The sequence below is a fragment of the Paroedura picta genome, chromosome 1, assembly GCF_049243985.1.
Source record: "Paroedura picta isolate Pp20150507F chromosome 1, Ppicta_v3.0, whole genome shotgun sequence".
In the NCBI taxonomy this organism is placed as follows: Eukaryota; Metazoa; Chordata; class Lepidosauria; order Squamata; family Gekkonidae; genus Paroedura; species Paroedura picta.
In genome coordinates, this window is record NC_135369.1 from 108,234,997 (window position 1) to 108,258,267 (window position 23,271).

At 46.8% G+C, this 23,271-nt stretch overlaps 1 protein-coding gene across 10 annotated transcripts in view; it reads left to right on the forward strand.

The window, feature by feature from the left end:
* The first annotated feature begins 9,464 nt into the window (after positions 1 to 9,464).
* Positions 9,465 to 23,271, forward strand: part of AHI1 (Abelson helper integration site 1) — a 131,970-nt gene continuing 118,163 nt past the window's right edge. The window contains exons 1-6 of one of the 10 annotated variants that reach the window (XM_077351984.1): positions 9,610 to 9,834; positions 12,285 to 12,406; positions 14,864 to 14,941; positions 19,836 to 19,939; positions 21,365 to 21,429; positions 21,858 to 21,979. In XM_077351984.1, coding sequence (XP_077208099.1) covers positions 21,420 to 21,429; positions 21,858 to 21,979 — 132 coding nt within the window. In that variant the 5' untranslated portion in view covers positions 9,610 to 9,834; positions 12,285 to 12,406; positions 14,864 to 14,941; positions 19,836 to 19,939; positions 21,365 to 21,419. Of the gene's footprint in view, positions 9,569 to 9,609; positions 9,835 to 9,942; positions 10,218 to 11,782; positions 11,802 to 12,284; positions 12,407 to 14,863; positions 14,942 to 17,194; positions 17,317 to 19,835; positions 19,940 to 21,364; positions 21,430 to 21,857; positions 21,980 to 23,271 lie in introns of those variants that run through there. The other 9 variants (XM_077352003.1, XM_077352033.1, XM_077352012.1 and 6 more) reach the window with 9 other exon arrangements.

Consider the following 23,271-nt stretch of genomic DNA (forward strand, 5'->3'; position numbering starts at 1 on the left):
CCTACAAAAATGGCCGCCGCCGCCGCCAGCCAGCCGCCAACGACGCAAGCCATCCACCAGCCAGCCGCTGCCGCCGCCAGCCAGCCCTCGCCGCCGCTAGCCACCCGCTGCCGCCGACAGCCAGCCCTCGCCGCCGCCAGCCAGCCGCCGATGCCGCCGAAAATGGCCGCCGCCGCAAGCCAGCCGCTGCCCCCGCCAGCCAGCCGCAGCCGCAGCCAGCCAGCCAGCCACCGACGAGAACAATGGCCGAAAATGGCCGGGAATATCCCCCGCCGCTGCCGTCAGCCAGCCGCTGACGCCGAAAATGGCCGCCGACGAACATCGCAGACCTCCGCAAATGGCCGCCGCCGCCTCCAGCTAGCCGCCGCCGCCGCCTCCACCCAGCCCAGGATGCCCCGCCGCCGCTGCTGCCGCCCGCCAGCCCTCAACGATGCCTCCGGTAAGGTTAGCTCCTTTTCTTCTTGCTGCCCTTTCTGCTTGCTACCCTTCCCTTCCCATTCTAGCGCCCATTGTATTGGAATTACAATGGGCTCTTTCCCTAGTATCCTTATAATAGATTATACCCTCCTATGTATCAACAACTACTTTGTTAAGAAAGATGGTAATAACCCCTAGATCAGGATTAATATGCGATGGGAATTGAATATGTATGTTAATATGTATGCTAAAAGAGGATGACAAACCATATTTTATAGGCATTAACAAGACGATAGTAGTAATTCTTGGGTCAGGGCCAATTTATGAAGGAGACTGACCTAATATCATTTAAGATAATAACAGAATGTATCCCTATAACAGATCATACTCTCATATGTATTAACAATCACTTGGCTAAGAAAAATGGTAAAAACTTCTAGATTAGGAATAATATGTGATGGGAACTAAATATCTATGTTAAAAGAGATGGCAAACCATATCAACTGGTCGCGTTTTCTTTACAACTTCTCTGTAAATGCTTTACATAATAATAAACAATAAAATTATTATATAAAAAAAAAAAGATAATGACCAGTCATTCAGAATGTTTCCATAACATGCCCTGAAAACAAGCAGCACCCTGGAGGATCAAGATAAAATTCTCTATACCAAGAAACAGAATCATATGAAGCTAGCCAGTCCAAATTCAGACTACTGCTCCATTGATTCAGACCACCTATCTACCTATTCTGACTGGTGGTGTTTTTTCCCAATACCTGAGGCTGTAATTCTAAAAATAGTATCCTGGGAGAAAGTTCTACTGAATAAAGTGAAGCCTACTTCTGAGTAGTACTTAAATTAGAAGTCAAAGCATTTGCTATACCACTGAGCCACACGTTATTAATTAGGATGCATTTGAAATTTAAGATGCCATTACAAAGTTTTTCAGCATCAGTGCTGTTACCAATTTTACAATTCCCCATTATTCTGTGTTCCACAAAACTTGCAGATTCTTCAAGTACTATGCATGTAACAAGAACTACTGTGAACTAGCACAAATAGAATCATGGAATCATAGAATCATAGAGTTGGAAGGGGCCATACAGGCCATCTAGTCCGACCCCCTGCTCAACGCAGGATCAGCCCAAAGCATCCTAAAGCATCCAAGAAAAGTGTGTATCCAACCTTTGCTTGAAGACTGCCAGTGAGGGGGAGCTCACCACCTCCTTAGGCAGCCTATTCCACTGCTGAACTACTCTGACTGTGAACATTTTTTTCCTGATATCTAGCCTATATCGTTGTACTTGTAGTTTAAACCCATTACTGCACATCCTTTCCTCTGCAGCCAACGGAAACAGCATCCTGCCATCCTCGAAGTGACAACATTTCAAATACTTAAAGAGGGCTATCATGTCCTCTCTCAACCTCCTTTTCTCCAGTCTGAACATTCCCAAGTCCCTCAACCTATCTTCATAGGGCTTGGTCCCTTGGCCCCAGATCTTCTTTGTCGCTTTCCTCTGTACCCTTTCAATTTTATCTACGTCCTTCTTGAACTGAGGCCTCCAGAACTGCACACAGTACTTGAGGTGTGGTCTGACCATTTCTGTATACAATGGGACTATGACATCTTGTGATTTTGATGTGATGCCCCTGTTGATACAGCCCATAATGGCATTCGCCTTTTTTACCGCTGCATCACACTGCCTGCTCATGTTTAGCTTATAATCCACAGGTACCCCAAGGTCTCGTTCACACACAGTGTTACCTAAAAGCGTATCCCCCATCCAGTAGGCATGCTATTCATTTTTCTGACCCAGATGCAGAGCTTTACACTTATGTTTATTAAATTGCATCTCGTTCTCATTTGCCCATTTTCCCATTGTGTTCAGATCTCATTGTCTCTATCTTCCGGAGTATTTGCCAGTTCTCCCAATTTGGTGTCATCTGCAAACTTGATGAGTAGTCCCTCCACCCCCCCCCTTCTAGATCATTAATAAATATGTTAAAAAGTACCGGGCCAAGCACTGAGCCCTGAGGTACCCCGCTATTCACCTCTCTCCAGTCTGATGAAACACCATTGACAACTACTCTTTGAGCGCGTTTCTCTAACCAATGCCCTATCCACCTGACTATCTGAAAATCCAGATTGCAGTCCTTCAACTTATCCATCAGAACATCATGGGGAACCTTGTCAAAAGCTTTACTAAAATTCAAGTAAATGACATCAACCGAATTGCCACGATCCAGCAAACCTGTTACTTGGTCAAAAAAGGAAACCAGGTTGGTCTGGCAAGACCTGTTCGAGACAAATCCCTGCTGACTTCCTTGGATCACCAAATTGTCCTCCAGATGTTTGCATATCGCTCCCTTTAACATCTGCTCCATTATCTTCCCCACAACAGAGGTCAGACTCACTGGTCTGTAGTTTCCCGGGTCATCCTTCCTCCCTTTTTTGAAGATCGGAATAACGTTTGCTCTCTTCCAGTCCTCCGGAACATCTCCAGTCCTTAAAGAGGTCCTGAAGATGATGGACAAGGGCTGTGCAAGTTCTCTGGAAAGTTCTTTGAGCACTCTCGGGTGCATTTCATCTGGCCCAGGGGATTTGAACTCATCCAGTGCAGCTAAATGCCTCTCGACAACCTCTCTATCCATGTTAACCTGCCATCCAGATACTATCCTTTGGCTACTGCCATCTCTAGATGTGCCTAAACCCTTTGACCTGTGGGAAAAAACAGATGTAAAATAGGCACTAAGCCTTTCTGCTTTCTCTGCATCTTCCGTTAGAGTTTGTCCATCCGCACCCAACAGTGGGCCTATTGCCTCCTTTACGTTTGCTCCTCACATAACTGAAAAATCTTTTCTTGTTACAGTGGGCTTCCCTGGCCAATCTTAGCTCACTCTCAGCTTTGGCCTTTCTGATGATTGATATACAGTGCCTAGTAACCTGTAGGTACTCTTCTTTAGAGCTCTGTCCTTCCCTCCATTTCCTGAACATTTTCCTTTTCTTTCTTAGTTCCTCTTGAAGTTCTCTGTTCATCCAAATAGGCTTCTGCAGTGTTTTCGTCTTTCTGGGATAGTCATGGATTGAGCATGCAATAGCTCTTGTTTGAGTAGCGCTCACCCTTCACATGCTCCCTTACAGCATTCTCGGCCATGGTATGACACTCATCATGTCTCTGAGTTTATTAAAGTTTGCCCTACGAAAATCCAACATCCGCGTCTGGATACAAGCTTCCTTGGCTCCCCATCTCAAAAGAAATTCTATGAGGACATGGTCACTTCCCCCTAGGGTCCCCACCTCCTTCACCTCATCCACCAACTCTTGCCTGTTGGTCAGTATTAAGTCCAGTATGGCTGAAATACACTGATTCCTTGCAGATCACCCTCAGGATTCTGGCAAATGAATTCCAAGCTATTCTGACATCCCAGAAGTGCTTCAAAGTAATATAATTCTGCCTTTTTGTCTTACATTTACAGCTCCCATTCCAGATAGTCACTAACATACAAATGCATATAGGTGTGAAGCATTAGTCACACAGCAACATAATCCCCCTTTGTGTTCAGATTACCAATACTTAAAGTTAGATGGGGGAAAAATGGAATTAAAACTGTATTTAAAAACCTGTGTTCTGAGTACCAATCTGAAATACTTTTACCGTATTTGCCGGTGTATAAGATGACTGGGCGTATAAGACGACCCTCCAACATTTCCACTCAAAATATAGAGTTTGTTACATTACATTACAGTACTATGGGCAGCTATGTCTAACCCAACTGAAGTGCACCCGGCGTATAGGATGACCCCCCCACTTGGAGGCATGTTTTTCAGGGGGGGAAAAGTAGTCTTATACGCCAGCAAATACTGTACTCAAAAATACATCTTGGTGAGATCTCTACATGCTTACTTGCATCTAAGTTCTAATGAGTGTAAGGGGGTTACATATAAGTAAGTGTCCAGCATTAAGTCTTGAATGTTTCAGAGTAAATGTGCATAGGCATTGTGTGAAATGTTACAAAATTAATATGAAGCTGTGATGGATACAAGAGTTTTGTAAAAATATATCTTAGATATATTAGGTTAAATGCTCACATTAAAGGCAACTTGAGATAGAAGTGAGCAAAAGCAGATGGTGCTTTGTTCTTGCTGAAGCCACCCAGTTCAAGAATACACCTGAAGAAGCTGGAGACAGTTGTGTTGCTAGTAGGGATACCAGTCCCCAAGTGAGATCTCTTGGAATCATAGCTCATCTCCAGGCAAGAGAGATCAGTTATCCTGGAGTAAATGGCTACTTTGGAGGGTAAAGTGTCCCTGCTGCCCAAAATCTCACTCCCTCCTGGCTCCACCCCCAAAGTTTCCAGGTATTTCATAACCCCAAGCTGGCAACCCTAGCTAATAATCAATGTTCTCCTCTTGTTCAACAGTTTGGGCAGAATACGAATAAAGCAGGTGTTAAGGTTAATGGGGATGGGGATCAACCGAGAGCGTGGCCATCTGGTTAGTGTACCGCGCGCCCAATGCACCACCAGATGCCCTGCCTGCCCTGCTAGAGGCGGTGGCGGCCTGGACGCTACAGTTTCCCAGTCTATTAGTCCTGGGGGACTTTAATGTCCATGCTGAGCTGCCGTCCTCTAAAACTGGGCAGGACCTAGTGTCAACCATGGCGACACTAGGGCTCTCGCAGTTTGTTGTTGGCCCCACCCACCAAGCAGGTCACACCCTGGATCTTATTTTCGGCGTAGGTCTGAATGTGGATCTGGTCACGGCAACTGCCGTGCCATGGTCAGACCACTATGCCCTGAAGGCTCGGCTATGGCTACCACTCCCACCTCAGTTGGGCGCCGAGCAAATTTTAGCTCGCCCGCGGAGACTTATGGATCCGATTGGATTCCTGAACGCTCTGCGGGAGCCAATGCCTCCTGGCACTTCTCTCAATGGCCTGGTCAACGACTGGCATGACAGACTGCTGGCTGCCATTGATGAGATAGCCCCCCGACGCCCTCTCCGGCCCCGTCTCAAGCGGGCCCCTTGGTACACCGAGGAGCTTCGCAACAAGAAACGGGAACTGAGACGGCTAGAGCGAGTTTGGAGGAAGACTCGTGACGAAGCCTCGAGAACATCTTATAGAATGCAGATGAAGGCCTATGAGATGGCGGTGAAGTCAGTGAAACGCAATTTTTACTCGGCTACCATCGCATCCGCAGACTCACGCCCAGCTCAATTGTTTAAGGTAGTTCGGTCTCTTACTGCCCTGGCTGAAGGGCAACAAAACAGTAGCCAATTGGACATCAGCTGTGAGGCATTTGCGAGTCATTTTGCGGATAAAATCTCGACACTCCGCCATGACCTCCCTCCAACCTTAGATACAGAAAGTGAACTAGAGGCCCCTTGGCCGTCTTTGGAGAATACCTTGAGTAACTTCAGACGACTCACGCTGACCGAAGTGGACAGGATACTAGCAACAGCGAGGCCAACCACATGCCCACTAGACCCTTGCCCATCCTGGCTCCTAAGAACAGCGGACATAAGGATAAAGGGCCCCCTCCGGGAGATAATCAATCTATCTCTCACAACAGGAGAATTCCCGGAGGGAATTCCCACTGCTGAAAAAAACATCCTTAGACCCGCGAGAGCCCAACAACTATCGACCCGTCTCGCATTTAGCGTTTCTGGGGAAGATGATTGAAAGGGCTGTCGCAAACCAACTAACAGAGTACCTGGAAGAAGCTTCGGTCCTAGACCCATCCCAGTCAGGCTTCCGGCCTGGCCATGGGGTAGAGACAGCGCTAGTCGCCCTGACGGATGACCTCCGTCGCCAGTTGGACCGAGGCGCGTCGGCACTGCTGATATTACTAGACCTCTCAGCAGCGTTCGACACAGTCGATCATGAGCTTCTAGCTCGCCGCCTCACCGATGCCGGAATACGAGAGACAGCCCTCCAATGGCTGATCTCCTTCCTCTGGGATCGTGGACAGAGGGTTGCAATTGGAGACAAAACATCAGACCGTCGTCAACTTACTTGTGGAGTCCCACAAGGAGCGGTCCTCTCTCCTATCCTATTCAATATCTTTATGCGCCCTCTCGCACAACTGGTACGGAGGTTTGGGCTGGGTTGTCATCAATATGCCGATGACACCCAGCTCTTCCTCCTGATGGATGGCCGCCCTGACTCCCCCCCCAGAAGCATTAGCCAGCTGCCTGGAAGCAGTGACGAGATGGCTGAAGCAGAGTCGTCTGAAGCTCAATCCTTCAAAGACGGAAGTCCTGTGGCTGGGTAGGAAGGGCCCATGCGAGGAAGCGTGCCTGCCTGCCCTGGATGGAGTACAGCTCTCTACGGCTGACTCTGCCAGGAACCTAGGCGTGATTCTGGATACTTCCCTTACAATGGAAGCCCAGATCACAAAGGTAGCGCGGCTGGCATTTTACCATCTCCGCCAAGCCAAACTACTAGCGCCCTACCTGGCCCCGGAACACCTAGCCACAGTGATCCATGCGACGGTCACCTCTAGACTGGACTTCTGTAACTCGCTCTACGCAGGCCTGCCCTTAGCCTTGACCCGGAAACTACAGCTGGTCCAAAACGCAGCGGCCAGGATCCTCACAGCAACACCGTGGAGGTCCCACATCCGGCCCATTCTCCACCAACTGCAGTGGTTGCCAGTTGAATTCCGGATCAGACTAAAGGTTCTGGTAATTACCTTCAAGGCCATTCGCGGTCAGGGCCCAGTGTACCTGAGGGACCGCCTCCCTGCCTATGCCCCTAAAAGAGCTCTGCGCTCCACCGCCACCAACCGGCTAATGGTCCCTGGCCCTAAAGAAGTCCGCCTGGTCTCGACCAGGGCCAGAACATTCTCTGTCCTGGCCCCCACCTGGTGGAACGAGCTCCCGGAGGAGATCAGGGCCCTGACGGAGCTTAAACAGTTCCGCAGGGCCTGCAAAAAGGAGCTCCTCCGCCAGGCATTTGGTTGAGACCAGGCACAACCAACAGCGAATGAAGGGCCCCCGCTCCCCCCCCCGCTCCTCCCCCTCCCCCCCTCTCCCCCCTTCCTCCCAGAACTCTACCAGAGCGCTCTGGACCTGTTGTGGTATTGCACCGTTCCATCGTTATATTATTTTATTATATTGTTATACTGTTACATTATTCTGTTATATGGTTACAACCACTGTTATTAATTACTGTATGTTTTAACGAAGACTGTTTCATGTATCGTTGACTAGTTTTAATGTAAACCGCCCTGAGCCTTCGGGGAGGGCGGTATATAAATCTAAATAAATAAATAAATAAATATTAATTTGGGGGGAGGAGGGAAGCATCACCCCTTTAGCCTTTTTGTTGTTTTGCCATGTTTACCTGTAAACTGTGCTGCATGCAGTTCTGACACACATGATCACTATGGTGTCTGAAAAAGGAAATGCATGTATTTTCAGACTCCCGTGTTTTCAGGCTTGTGGAACAAATGTAGAGTTCAGTGGCACCTTTAATACCATTTTTTTAAAATTCAAGGTACGAGCTTTTGTGTGCATGCACACTTCCTCAGATACAATGTCAAGTGTGCCAACAAAACCTCATACTTTGTTGGTCTTAAAGGTGCCGGTGGGTTCTAAATTTGTTCTGCAGCTTCAGACCAACACAGCTACCTACTTGAATATATTTTCAGGGCTGTGGTTCATGTGTACTGAAACAGAAAAGATGTGCTCTGCCTCTTGATAAAACTCCTGTTATAGTTCAGAATTCGCCCTGGGTTAATTCTACCATCTTGGATTTTAAACCCCAACCTGTGTAAATCAAGACTGAGCTGGGAGCCCACTGCTTCTTGATTTTTTCCCCTGACATAACATTAAATACTAGAAACCGTGTATGCTAGAAAAATGGAGACTGCTGACACCTTATCTCCAAGCTGTCAGTAATAACCAGTCCTTCAACTTTTTCACCTATTTGTTTTCTGGACAATTTATCATCTTCATGACTCCCCTTGGAACAGAAGACAGAAATAGATTTTTTTCAGGGAATGTCTGAAAATTATTTAATGTGATTTGCAGCAGTGTTTTGTTCTTTTGTGGCTGGTCAACGGGTTATTTGAAGCTACCAAGTACCACCGGAATTATGCCCCAAATCATTACGGAATTTTGGAAAGTCTATGTACCAATTACAGCATTTTAGCTGGCATGAAGCTAACTTAATCAAACTGAAATCCAGTGGGACCTTAAAGAATGCCCATGATACTGGAATACATCTGGCTAGTCTTTAAGATCACTGGACCTTGTTTTTAATTTGCTACCTCTGCAATGAAAGTACATAACCATTTTGGGATTACACCATGTTTTCATCCTAGAGGCAGAAAGAAAAAAGTGTTTTGAATTCTTAACTTTGGGAAGCAAGTCCATCAGTTTCAAATCTTTTCGTTATCAACACAGCAACAAATATATGACATTTAATTCTGGAATTTATAAGGAAGGGGATCTGCCTATGGGTCAGATGCTTCCTGCATTATAGTTTTCCTAAGGCGTGGCAGGAAGTCACATTGAATGAACCTTATTAATGACTTGATCCTAGAATGGTCATTGAGATCTACTTCAAAATTTAAGTTTCTAAGGAAATAAATCTACCGATTTATAGAACTTCATCGCCACCTGGAGGACAAATGAATGAGTAAAACATAACATCGGCACTTTTAAAAATGTTTAGAATTTTTTATTTATTATTTAAAGCACTGCTGTACAAATAGAGACCCCAGGCTGGTGAACGCCAAAACATTTCAATATGAAAACATAATTTAAAATATAAATGTATAGAAAACATTTGTATAACTGTACATAACAAATGTATAGAAAACATTTAAACAATACGTTAAGCACACAAACCCATAACAAAAGAACCAAGGATGGCCAATAACTGGCAACAGACAATAGAAGGAAACAGGCAAATCTTTCTGGAGAAGGAATTGTGTTTAGTTTCATTTCCCCCTACGTTTCAGCCCGGCAGCAATCCCGGGCAGGAGCGTGCAGGGAGGAATGCCTTGGGAGAGCCGTTTCCTTGGCAGCCGCGGCTTGTTTAAGGCGAAACCATTTTTACAAGCCGGGGGAGGACACAAGAAGCAGAAGGAGGGGGAGACCATTTCACGCGGAGGGCGCCCAGGAAGAGTCCGGGGACATGTGAGTGCCCCCTTCCCCCTCTTGTTCAGGTGCAATGAGCCTGGGTCCTCCCCGGCAGCAATCCCGGGCAGGAGCGTGCAGGGAGGAATGCCTTGGGAGAGCCGTTTCCTTGGCAGCCGCGGCTTGTTTAAGGCGAAACCATTTTTACAAGCCGGGGGAGGACACAAGAAGCAGAAGGAGGGGGAGACCATTTCACGCGGAGGGCGCTCAGGGCCTCGGGTGCCGCTCAGTTGCGGCGGCTGCAGCGAGGAAGAGTCCAGGGACATGTGAGTGCCCCCTCCCCCCTTCCTCTTCTTGTTCAGGTACTCTGAGCCTGGGTCCTCCCAGGCAGCAATCCCGGGCAGGAGCGTGGAGGGTGGAATACGTGGCACTCCCTCCCCTTCAGCGGGAAGACTCCGAGCATCCCTCCCTGGGCCGTGGGGCGAGGGCCCTTCCGCTCGCCAATGCAGGGAACGAGTCCCTTTGGGACTCAGGGATGTGGGGGCCTCAGCGCCTCAGGGACGTGGCCAGGAGGAAGGCAGGGCCCGGCTAGTCAGCCCAGCGCAGGAGGGGCCTGGCCAAGAGCGCTGGGCAAGGCAAGACCCTCCCCAGACGAGGAGGGCTCAGCCTCCGCGGATCCCCCGGAATTACAGCACGTCTCCAGTCTACAGTAAATAGGGGAAATGCATGCTTTGGGGGGGGGGGCACTCTGTGGCATTGCTCCCGTCCTCCCCAGGCTCCACCCCCACATCTTCAGGCGTTTCCAACCCGGCTCTGGCAACCCTACTTCTCCGTCCTCTGCTGGTGGCCCGGGAGGACCTGGCGATCCTAGATGGCTCAGCTCCATCCCTAGAATGGGAGAGTGAGGCAAGGAGGGACAGTCCTGTCCCATCTATCATTGCAGTGAGGCTGGGCAGGGCAGCGGGGCTTGGCCCATTTTATACCAGGGAAGGTGAGGCTATGCAAGGCAGCCTCATCCCATGAAGCAAGGCTTGGAGCTCCATTGCATCCCTTGCTTTGGTGATGTGAGACTAGGTGGGATGGTGTCCCTTGTTTCACTGAGGCCAGGCAAAGTGGCTCCATCCATCACTGCAGTAAAGGTGGATGCCCAATCCTGTTGTTCCCCATTGTGAGAATGGGTGGGGTGTCCCTATTCTGTCCCTCACAGCTTTGCCTTGTCCTTTATTGTGGGGAGCCCCTGTGGCTGTCCCTCACCAGGAGCAGTCAGGCTGGGTATAGAGGGCCTGAGTCTTGTTGCTGCAGGAAGGCCAGACCATGCCGTCCTGTCCATCATTACAGGGAGGCTGTAGTGAGACCCCAGGCCCATCCCATACCAAGATAGATAGGTGAGGCTAGGCACTGTACCTTCATCTCATCCTTAGCTGAGGTTGGGTAGGCTCCCCCCCCCCCCCAGCAGGTTGTATGCCTGCTCCTGCCCCTTGCTGAAAGAGGACAGGCTGGGCAGGGTGGTCCATCCCATTCCTTGCTGAAAGAGGTGATAGCAGGCAGGGAGGTCCTGTCTCTCTCAGTGAGGCCAGATCTGACAGCCTCATCACTCCATCCAGGACTGGCTGCCCCATCCTGTCCCTTGCTAGGTGAGGTGAGGCTATGCAGGTAGCCCTATCCTGTCCAAGGTAGTCCTGTCCCGTCGACATCCAGCCCATCCTTCAGCAGCTGCGCTGGCTCCCAGTTGAATTACTGATCAGGCTTAAGATTTTGATTATCACCTTTAAGGCCATACGCGATCTGGATCTGGTATAGCTGAGGGATCGCCTCTCCGCCTACACTCAAAGAGCCTTGTGCACTACTATCTCCAACCTCCTGGTGGTCCCTGGCCCCAAGGAAGCCTGCTTTTCTTCAACCAGGGCCAGAGCTTTCTCCACTCTGGCCCCCACCTGGTGGAACGAGCTCCCAGAGGAAATCAGGGCCTTGACAGAACCTAAACAGTTCCGCAGGGCCTACAAAGGGGAGCTCCTCCTCCAGGAATTTGGTTGAGGTTGACCCAAACCATCGCTTGTAAATGGCCCCCAAACCCCTCCTCCTCCTCCTACAACCGCTACCTATCTGCCTAACCCACTGGGTCCCAGTAAGAGTTGAGCTGAGGCTCTTTTACAGTTCCATCATTCTCTAATGTTATTGTTGTTATCATGTTAATGTTATTGTTATTATACTGTTATTGCTGTTATCACATGTTTTCCATCCCTTTCCAGGTGAGGTTAGATGGGGTGGCCCTATCCTGATATGGCATGGTCAGGTGGGTGGACCCTATACTGTAACCACAGCAAGAGGAGGCAGGGCAATGGCACCCTTATCACAGTGCCTCCCCTCTTTTTGATTGGGTTACTGGAAGGGGAGGTTGTTCATGGGGAAGGACTCTTTCCAGTAGCCAATCTACTTTTGGTTGAAGAATGACAGTTTAAACTATTCCTATAGTGATGTGAGCATGTATCAATCTTTCTTCTGAATTCAAAGTCTGCTTGCTTAATCCCTTTCCCCAAACTTGGTTGTTTTATTCATAATTAGGAGGTAGGCGACTGCGCTTCCCTCTCTCCCCCCCCCCCCCCCGCAAAAAGAAGCTTGCTGGGCTGCAAGCTAATCGGCTGCTTTGGCGGCCGATTTGCTTGTGGCCTGGGAAGTTTCTCACTGCGGTGGGGGCGGGAAGAGGGTGCCGTGGCCCAGTGGTTGGGGACCACTGCTGTATACTACTCTTTCTGGATTTTTTTTTTTTGATTTTTAGTGTTCTTGTGGCTGCCAAGAAACAACAGTGGCCCAGAGACAAAGATTTTGCCAGATCTAACTTCATCCCATTCAAGCACTACTTAAATTCCTGGAAGTAAACTTGCTCAGCCTTGCTCTGAAGTAAGTCCCACCGAGTTCTGTGGGGCTCATGCCAAAGTAATTGATGACAGGATCACAGCCTTAATATTTTAACAACATTTTAAGCATGGTTATTCAGATGCAATTATTTTATTGGGGTATACCACATAGCATTTGGCTGTAAGAGACACCCTGGTATGCCCAGTTATAAATATGCATTAGAAGCTTCATCCATAAATAAATATGTATTGAAAGGACAAAATTATGTTTTCATCTTGATTCTGGCTGCTAGCATGACAAAAATCTTTTAAGATTGTTAAAGAACAATTAATTGGCATTAACTGTCTTTCTGTGTATATCTGCCAGTTTGTTTGGAGAGTTTTTATCCCACCTGTCTCTTAGTAGAATAGAGAAGGAGGTTCACAAAAATGAAATATGCATCAGAAGAAGAATAAATAAAATAATATTCCAAAGTTCAGTATCAACTTAAAACTTAAAAGAAATGACAGAGAGTTGTGATCAGTTTTTGGAGTACTTTATTTTATTCATCTTTAACCGCTCCTGTGGAGCGGATTAAATAATCGGTTAAGGGCACCTAAGGAGGGCCCTGTCCATGATGAGGAAGGGTGCCGATAGGCCCCTTCCCCATGACTGACAATCGGTGTGCCCAATCGGCAGGCGCGGCTCGCGATTGGTCCCTTGCCGCCGGACTGACGATTCTGGAGGTGCAAACCGCCTCCCAATGCGCCCCCCCCCTTGACTAAGCTCGCGCAAGGCTCGCTGCTGCCATTCCTTCGCCCGCCGCCCAACAGCCATCTCCCCCTGCCCTCCGCATACAACCCACCCAGTGCCCGTGCCCATCACCCTGCAGCCACCTGCTGCCGCCCAGCACTTGCCGCTGCCTCCAAGAGGCCGGCCGTGCCCGGGAGCGCCCGCTGCCACCACCCACCACGGCTACACACGCCCGCCTCTGCACTCCCGCCCGCCGCGCCATGATAAGACTGCCGTCTCCGACCCATCCTGCAGCGCCTACGAGGCCCAACCCGCCCACACGCCGCCCAAACCTCGCCCAGCTGCCCCGGAGGACCTGCGCCAACCCCACTGCCTGCCTCCTGCCCTCCGGTCATGAAAGCTCCATACAGGCCACGCCATCTTCGTCCCGGACGTCTCCCCCTCAGGTAGGCCGTGATCCGCTGGTGCCCACTCGCCGCCACTTCAGCGCCTGCTCCCTGTCTGCCCTCCGAGCCGTCCCCGCTGTGCCACGACACTGCCGCACCCCGCTAGCGCCCGCTGTCTTAGTTACAGCAGGCTCTCTTTCTAGTATATTTATAACAAAGGAGACATTCAAGACAGTAGTGAATAGCAGTAATAAAATCAACACAGCATTAAAAGCTTAAAACCATCATAGGACATAATGCATAAAGACATGGTGGTTAAAAGCACTGTAACACCAAGCTGCCTTTATACTGAGTCAGGATATTGGTCTGTCAAGGACATTATTATCTCCTATAAGCTGAGGTGGTTCTTCAGGGTCTCATAGAGGTCTCTCCAATCACACATTATCTGACTTTTTCAACTGGAGATGCCAAGGACTGAATCTGAAACCTCCTGGATCCAAAGCATGTACTCTGCTACTGAGCCACAGCCAACCAAAGCATTGTAGGGGTCTAAAACAGTTGTACTCAAATGGTGGTATGTGTACTGCTGTTGAGTGGATGCAGAAGTATCCTTGGTGGGACACAACATTATGAACAATTTGCTCTCCCTCTAACCCCATGTCTCCCTAAAAACATAATGTACCATCTCCTCCCAGCCAACATGCCATGAATAGTCCATCTGGGGCCTTTTGGCATACTTGTAGTAATAACAGAATATCTGTAAGCAGAGATGTCTTTCTTGAGGAAAGCTGGCTTTGTGCTTCTATCATGGTGAGATCCAAAGTTCTTTGATAGAGTGCTTGATAGGATATAAGAAATCAAAGGTTGAGAACCAGTGGTTGGAAACCATGATAAAAAAAGATATTTCATAGTGCCTGAAGAAATGTAAGGCTGGCTCTAAGTGACAGTCTGTGAGGCTTCTGTGCACCCCCATAGGCTCTGGTTGGCAGCAGCGCAAGTGGCTCTAGCTTTATTAGACATGTATAGCCCAACTTTCTTATTGAGATTCAAGGTGGATGGCAAAATATAAATAACAATTCAAACAGTATAAAATATGCAATAAAAATAGAATACCACCATGTTTACAGATCATGGCACCTGCATGAATAAAGAACAGATGCCACTACTGGGAAAGTTCTGTCTCCTACTGCAGGCTATCTAACTTTAGTGGATGTGGGCACATAGCTGGGCTTTTGTTGATTTTCAGTGGCATAATATAATATATATTTGATGCTATTGATACACACACACACACACACACACATACATAGAGAGAGAGATTTAAATACTGCCTGAGCTCTGGAGGTCATGGAGGCTATGTTATCATAATTATTTTTTTTAGAAAATGTCTATCCATCTCTGGAAAACCTGTGGTCTTTGGGAGGCACTGATTGTCATTCCAAGCTAGTGATCTATAGGAGTAAGTACATTATACATTTGTGATGTAATTTACAGTGTTCATGTGAATTGTTCTAGGCTGTACAGTTGAGATATAAAGGCAGTATTTTATTTTGAAAGGAAGATGTTCTTTTAGGATACCTGTGGTATTACAAATGATAATGCTTGGAATTACTGTCTAAAATGACTTGTTTTAAGATGTGAAACAGATTTATCATGTTAGCCAAACACCAAGAGTTTTGGGACATACTAAAAGACAAGCATAAGCTTTCAACACCCAAAGTTCATTTTGGCAGATTGTGGTGGGTTCTGAGTCATGGAACATCATGCCACAATTAATTTGTTAATCTGTCACGTTGTTGCAGCACATCTGCCCTTTTGGAATTCACACTATTTAGGAGAAAGGGACCCCCCTCAGGATGCCTGGCATTTGTATATCAATTTCTTTATTACATTAGATATTGCCTGGAATGACAAAGTCCTGAATTTTGAACAATGGCTTTTCCATTTTTTAATTTTCTATAATAATTGTGGCTATGTGTGTATGTTTATATGGTTTTGTATTAGTTAGCAGCTCTATTTGAACCAAAGCTTTCTTTTAACTACTGGAGTTTGCCATGAGAGGAAATCATGTCTATTTTGGGATGTGCTTATGCTTGGTAAACATCCTTATGTCCTTCAGATTACTTGGCTTAAGAGGCTATATATATGCACACTTTCTTTCTCTGTTGACGTTTTCCATCTGCATTAGGATTGCAGGTTCAGTCAGCATTATTAACTGTTCAGGGCTCCAGCTGCTTTTGAAGCAAAAAGCTAAGGTTTGTAGAAGAGTAAGACGTAGGCAGTATTTGTTGATATAAGGGAAGCCTGTTGCTCTAAGCGGCTCCTGATTGGCCCTTCCGAGTGTCAGCAGGCCGACCGGGTGAGCGAGCCATGGCATTTCCCTGAGCTGAGGCTGGGATCCTTGGGTAGGAGGGGGCCTTGGAGAGGGCTTTGCAGCTGAGGCCGGGAGCCTAGAGTGGGAGGGAGCCAGGGAGAAGCTTCTGAGGACAGGGAAGTTCCTTTCCCGCCCACAAAGCCAGGAGCCTGGGGGGGTGGCGGCGAGAGGCCTCTGCAGCCAGCAAAGCTCCTTTCCTGCCTGCAGAGCCGGGAGTTTTTTTGGGGGGGGGAGACGCCTCTGTGCCCGGCAAAGCCCCTTCCTAGCCTGCAAAGCCAGGAGCCCTTCCCTCCTCCCCCCTCCCCTAGCCAGCCAGTCCATTCAGAGAGAAAACTGAGAGAAGGAGGTTTGCCAGACAGCATGGAGAGCCCAGCATGCAGGGAACGCAGAGACACAGACAGGCAGACACCAATAGATTGGACAGACACAGAGACACAGACAGAAATGGCAAGGAGAGAGCTCATAGGAGCGGCCAGAGATCCTAAGCAGTCCCTGCTAAAACCCTCCCTCCTACCCTAGCCAGCCAGACAGTTTAGAATGAAAGCAGAGAGACGGATCTTTGGCAGACAGCATGGAGAGCCCATCAAGCAGGGAATGAAGAGACCAAGGCAGAGACACACCAATAGACAGAGAGACACAGACATACACACACAGGAGATAGAGAGCTCACAGGAACGGCCAGAGGTTCAAAGCAGTCCCTGATACAGCCCTTCCTCCTCCCCCCTCCCTTAGCCAGCCAGACAGTTTAGCATGAAAGCAGAGAGACGGATCTTTGCCAGACAGCATGGAGAGCCCATCAAGCAGGGAATGAAGAGACCAAGGCAGAGACACACCAATAGACAGAGAGACACAGACATACACACACAGGAGATAGAGAGCTCACAGGAACGGCCAGAGGTTCAAAGCAGTCCCTGATACAGCCCTTCCTCCTCCCCCCTCCCTTAGCCAGCCAGACAGTTTAGCATGAAAGCAGAGAGACGGATCTTTGGCAGACAGCATGGAGAGCCCATCAAGCAGGGAATGAAGAGACCAAGGCAGAGACACACCAATAGACAGAGAGACACAGACATACACACACAGGAGATAGAGAGCTCACAGGAACGGCCAGAGGTTCAAAGCAGTCCCTGATACAGCCCTTCCTCCTCCCCCCTCCCTTAGCCAGCCAGACAGTTTAGCATGAAAGCAGAGAGACGGATCTTTGCCAGACAGCATGGAGAGCCCATCAAGCAGGGAATGAAGAGACCAAGGCAGAGACACACCAATAGACAGAGAGACACAGACATACACACACAGGAGATAGAGAGCTCACAGGAACGGCCAGAGGTTCAAAGCAGTCCCTGATACAGCCCTTCCTCCTCCCCCCTCCCTTAGCCAGCCAGACAGTTTAGCATGAAAGCAGAGAGACGGATCTTTGCCAGACAGCATGGAGAGCCCAGCGTGCAGGGAACGAAGAGACCAAGGTAGAGGCACACCAATAGACAAACAGAGAGACACAGACATATACACCCACCCACCCCGCTTAACAGAGAGAAAAGCCCAGATGGACAGATGCAGGGATAGCAGAATGCAGGGCACAAAGACAGAGTGAGAACATGGGAGACAGCATTGCGATACAAGGATGCATGGAGATATACAGGCAGAGATCCTAGCCAGTCCATGCTACAGCCCTTCACCCCCCTCTCTCCCACCCCACGCAGACAGGCAGTGAGAAAGTTAGCCAAGAGAAGGATGGTTGGGAGACAAAATACAGATCCAAGGATGCATGGATGGAAGGAGGGAGGGAAAACGGGAAGGAAGAGAGAAAGACAGAGGGACAGAAAGACATATGGAGAGATACAAGCACAGATAGACAGAAATAGACACAAAGGACATAGAGAGATCACGCATCCCCCCCAGCAATAACAGAGACTGACCCAGACATGGAGATAGATAGGGCTGCCGGAAAGAAGGGAAGAAATACAGGCAGTAAGAAAGTTCGCAGAGACAGGGATCGCTGGCAGCAGTACAGGAGATAAAGGGATAGATGGCTGCTGGGATGGAAGGATAGAATGAAGGACGGAAGGAAGACACCGAGAGAGAAAGAGAGATGGCGAGACTGAGACAGGAAACAAAACACAGGAGAGTGAAAACAAGCAAGCCAAGAAGGAAGGAGGACAGGAAAGAAGGAAGTCAAGAAGGAAGGAGGGAGGGAGACAAAGGGGGATACATGGATGGGGCCAATAATGGAAGATATGCAGAAAGCCAGACATTTAGAACACATAGGGATGGATGGGACACAGAAACCAGGTAAAGAGATGGATGGGTGGACGGGTGCGTCGAATAATAGATGGCAGGAAGACAGACAGACAGATAGACAGACACAAATAGAGCTACAGAGCCAGTGATAACCCCTACTCCTATAAGGTCTCCCATCCAAATACTGGCCACTCACAGCCCTCCTTAGCTTCTGCCCTCTCATGACATCAGGCTCCCCTGCGCACATCACCGACTATGAAACGAGCCCCAATGACATGAGCATGTGCCCTCTGACTATGCATCCACATTTTGGTGGCCATTGCATGATTAACACTCTTTTTCTCTTTCCACCAAAGATCCCTCTGCTGCCACCAGAAAGCACCTTCCTGCTTCCAGGGGATATCACCGCACATCCTGAACCGCTCCCATCCATACTGCCCAAACACCTACAATTCCACTTACACAAACACCCCGCCACAAAGGACACTCTCTAATCCACCCTCTCTAGCGCCCGTTGTATTTAAACGTACAATGAGCTTTATTTCTAGTTAGATATAAAGTTGAAGGAAGCGATATATCATGCTGACAGCAATCATGGTTCCTGATATATTAACAGTTAGCCCAAATATTCCTCTAATAAGTTGATAGATTTTAATTTTTAAATGGTTACTTTCAGCAATATTCTAGTTACTTGTAGTAGGGGTAGTCAGCCTGTGGTCCTCCAGATGTGCATGGACTACAGTTCCCAGCGTTTGCTGGCAGGGGCTCATGGGAATTGTAGTCCACGAACATCTGGAGGATCACAGGTTGACTACCCCTGCATTACAGAATTGAAGCAGTAGCATGTCGTTAACTCAGTGGGGCAAATTTTTGAACAAAATACCACTTTATCCTTTGGATTTCCTTGCTGTCAAATGTACCTCAAATTGTGCCTGATACAGTGTCATAGTTCTGTTGTTCTTTGGTGGCATTATAAGTCATTAGAATTCTGTGCTGCCTATCAGCATAGGATTTGTACCAGCAGCATTCTTTGTAGGCAGTTGGCCCCCATCTGTAGTGTACTAAACCTGTACCTTGCAGGTGGGATGTGAAACCTGTTTTTAGTTGTAGAAGACAACAGTAACCTTCCTTTGTGTGGTGATGCAGCTAAGAGTATTGGATTAATATCTGGAAGGCCCAGGTTCAAATCCAACGTTGTGCCATGGAAGGTCACTGGGAGGCCTTGGGCCATTCACACTCAGCTCAACCTACCTCACAGGGCTGTTGTGGGGGTAAAATGGAGGAGAGGAGAATGATGTAAGCTGCTTTCAACCCCTCTCTGGGAAGGAAGGTGGGTTATAAAATAATCAAATAAATAAATTTGTGCCATGGCTCACCACTTGTTAGGGCATGCAACTGTTTTGCTGAAGCCCCTTGTTACATAGTTGAGAAAAGATGGAAGGCTGTTTATAAGAAGAGCCTGTCTACTTGGCAAGAGCCACAATGAGGAGAACTAAAATGGTTTCCATGTGGTGGCTGTTGCTGCCCAGTGGCATGGAGATACTATACAGCACAGAAATGGTTGGAGAAGGAACATGGAAGAAGTGTGACAAGTACAACTGGAAGCAGCTATGCTCAGTTCTTAAATAGACATATTGCCATAGCCTAAACTGCAATTACAATGAGGTTACAGACCTTAGTCAGCATATATTAGGATAAATTTAATTCACCTTCCTTAATTACTTTTCTGTGTTCACTTCTCAAGGATCAAATGACTACAGTGAAGTGGATCATTGATTGCTCTGCACTTAACAGCATTTTCTTCCTCCTTCAGAGATCCATCTAGCCACAAACATATTCTGGAAGCCAGTAAGTTTTCTTTGCGGGGCTGTCTTTTAATGATTGAGGATAAATTGTTTGCATCTTGGCTTTTTGGTTAAGATAAATTACAGTGTACTGTAACTGTTTGCAGTGCTTCCATAGAGGCAGCTGCAGTAGTCTGCAGCAGATTTAAACAGGAGTCCAATAGCGTTTTAGAGACTAACTAAAGTTTTACTCCAGCATATGCTGGAAAAATGCTTTGGTAATCTTTAAGGAACCCTTCTTTAATTTTGTCAGTAGTGTATGGTTCAATATTTATCAATGTTTATCAAGTTCAGATATCTATTTATGTAAATACTTTAAAGTATTGTTATATTGTATCTTCAGCAGGGGGTGCTAGAGTCTTTTAAAATCAGCATTAAAGAGCTTCTGCTTCCTATCCAAAGATTGCTTGATAGAATTTCAGAGAAGTGTTATTCACAGATTCCCCCACGATCATGACAGTTAAGTGTTTGTTTCTTGGATTATTGAGTACAATACTAGGCCCACTCATCCAGGAGCTTCCTTTTCTTAAGTGTGTTTTAAGACAAACTGTTCATGATTTTTAAAAGTTGTTTGGTCTTTTTATGATCTTAATGGCAGGGTAGGCTTAATTGATCATAGAACAGTATAAAACTGATTAGGTTTGCACTGTCAGTGACAGAAAATATGTCATTTATTTTATTTATTTATTAGATTTAGAGACCACCACTCTCGGCCCAGCTGGCTCGTGGTGGTTTACATAATAATATAAAATCAACATAAAACCCAATACAATCGACGGGAACAACAGTCAGCAACCTAGTCTCCCCTGTGGACCCTTGCCTCTTCTGCTAGCAGTCATACCCCAATAGATGACCCCAGGTGATGCTAGCCTGAGGGGGTTACAGGAGGATTGCAAAATGGAAGGGAGGGAACTGGTCTTACTTAATTGTAAATAGACAAATTGCGTTATGTAGGATCAAATATGTATTTATTCATTCAATTTGTATACTGTCCCTCACTATGATGTCTTGGGATGGTGACATGTTGCTCATGTTCTCTGAGGATAACATTTGATTGTTTGAAGAGCAGACTTTCCCCATTTTATATACCAAACCGCTTTTGAATTTCTCCTGTAATTACAGTCTTTGCCATGCCGTGGAGTGTGGGGGTGTGGTTGCTGTTCAAGAAATGAGCACTTACATATTACACTTGAAGGCACTGGAGAATGATTTGATATTGGTTTAATGAAGTACTGGAAGTAGCTTCATTTCTAATGTAAAGTAATAATAAAATGTAATGGAAATCTCAATTAGTCATTCTGAGGACAAGTAATACAAACCGAATTAACAGGCTTTCAAAATATTCCTGTATTATAACCAGCAATTGTACTTTTTCAATTGACTTCATTAGCAGCCTGTATCATATCCTGATTTTATATATTAAACACAGGTCTTGGACAAAGGAAACTAGAACATGTTGAGTTCCTCTTTGTAGAGACCTGAAAATGCCAGCGGGTGAGAACTTTTTGTGTATTATGTATGTTACAGCATTTTCAACAGTTTTCCCAATGAGTACTGTGTGTTGGTAAATATTACTTGCAAACTTGAGCTATGGCCTAGAGATCATCTTCATGTGCATGTCAATACATGGTGCCACATTCTGTAGGAAGTCATGAATCTGTGCCACATTCTCATAATGTCGCCATCTGCAACTTCTTGTATATATAGAAATCAAACTGCAAAACCATTTTGCAAATGACTTTTCCCCCTTTAGTGCACAGAAAATAGTGTACTTACTTCCGGTCATGCCTACTTTCTGTGCACGCTGCTTACATTACGTTCCCATTATGCATGGAGAAGGATCACTGGATCAGTGTGTTGATGGTCAGATTTACCTATAACACATTAACTGAAGTTTTCTAATTGTTGCCTGATCTTTATAGTGGAGAGTGAGGCCAAGGCTAAAACCAAGGTTCGCTTTGAAGAAATATTCAGAAGTCATGTTGGCCTAACAGATAAAAAGAAATCAAAGAAGAAAACATTAAGCACTCAGGAAAATATTGTGGTGAGTTGGGTGAACTATGAATATTTGTAGATTTACAGACACATCAATGAATAACTTTGAACAGAGCTTTATTTTTTAGTGTTTGGGAACAAAATACTTTGATTAGTGTGGAGAAATTCAACTCCTGCTCTCTAGCATTCATTTCTCAGGAGACAGATTGTGTCACAGGGACCATAAACCTTCACTGTCCTAGTTAGTTGATTAATATATTTCAGTGTAGCTCCAACAATAAAATGATAAAAGAAACTAGAATTCCTTTTTATCTTCCTATTCAGAGATATTTCATTGTATCATAACTATTGCTGTAGAGTATATACAGTATAACGGTGTCAGTTCCTCTTCAAGGATCACTACCTTGACGTGGCGAAGAGGCTTGTGTAGCTCAGTGAAGCTATGAGCTATGCCGTGCAGGGCCACCCAAGACGGGCAGGTCACAGCTGAGAGATCTGATAAAAGGTGATCCACTGGAGAAGGAAATGGCAAACCACTCCAGTATCTTTGCCATGAAAACTCTATGGACAGTTCCAAAAGGCAAAATGATATGACGCCGGAAGATGATCCCCTCAGGTCGGAAGGTGTCCAGTATGCTACTGGGAATGAGCAGATGGCTAGTACGAGTAGCACCAGAATGAAAGAAGCGACTGGGCCAAAGCTGAAAGGACACTCAGTTGTGGAGGGAACTGGTGGTGAAAAGACAGTCCGGTGTCGTTTATTCCATAGGAACCTGGAACGTCAGATCCATGAATCAAGGCAAGCTGGACGTGGTCAAACAAGAGACGACAAGACTGAACATAGACATTTTAGGAATTAATGAACTAAAATGGACAGGAATGGGTGAATTTAATTCAGATGACCATCAGGTATACTACTGTGGGCAAGAATCTCTCAGAAGAAATGGAGTAGCCTTCATAATAAAAGAGTAGGAAAAGCAGTCTTGGGATACAATCCCCAAAATGACAGAATAATCTCAGTTTGAATCCAAGGCCAAATTCAACATCACAGTAATCCAGGTCTATGCCCCAACCACTGCTGCTGAAGAGGATGAAGTTGACCAGTTCTATGAAGCTCTACAACACCTTCCAGATGCAACACCAAAATATAATGTGCTTATCATCATGGGGGATTGGAATGCTAAAGTAGGAAGCCAAAAGATAACCGGGATAACAGGCAAGTTTGGCCTTGGAGTACAAAATGAAGCAGGACACAGGCTGGTAGAATTTTGTCAAGAGAATACAATGGTCATAGCAAATACTCTTTTCCAACAACCCAAGAGACCACTCTACACATGGACA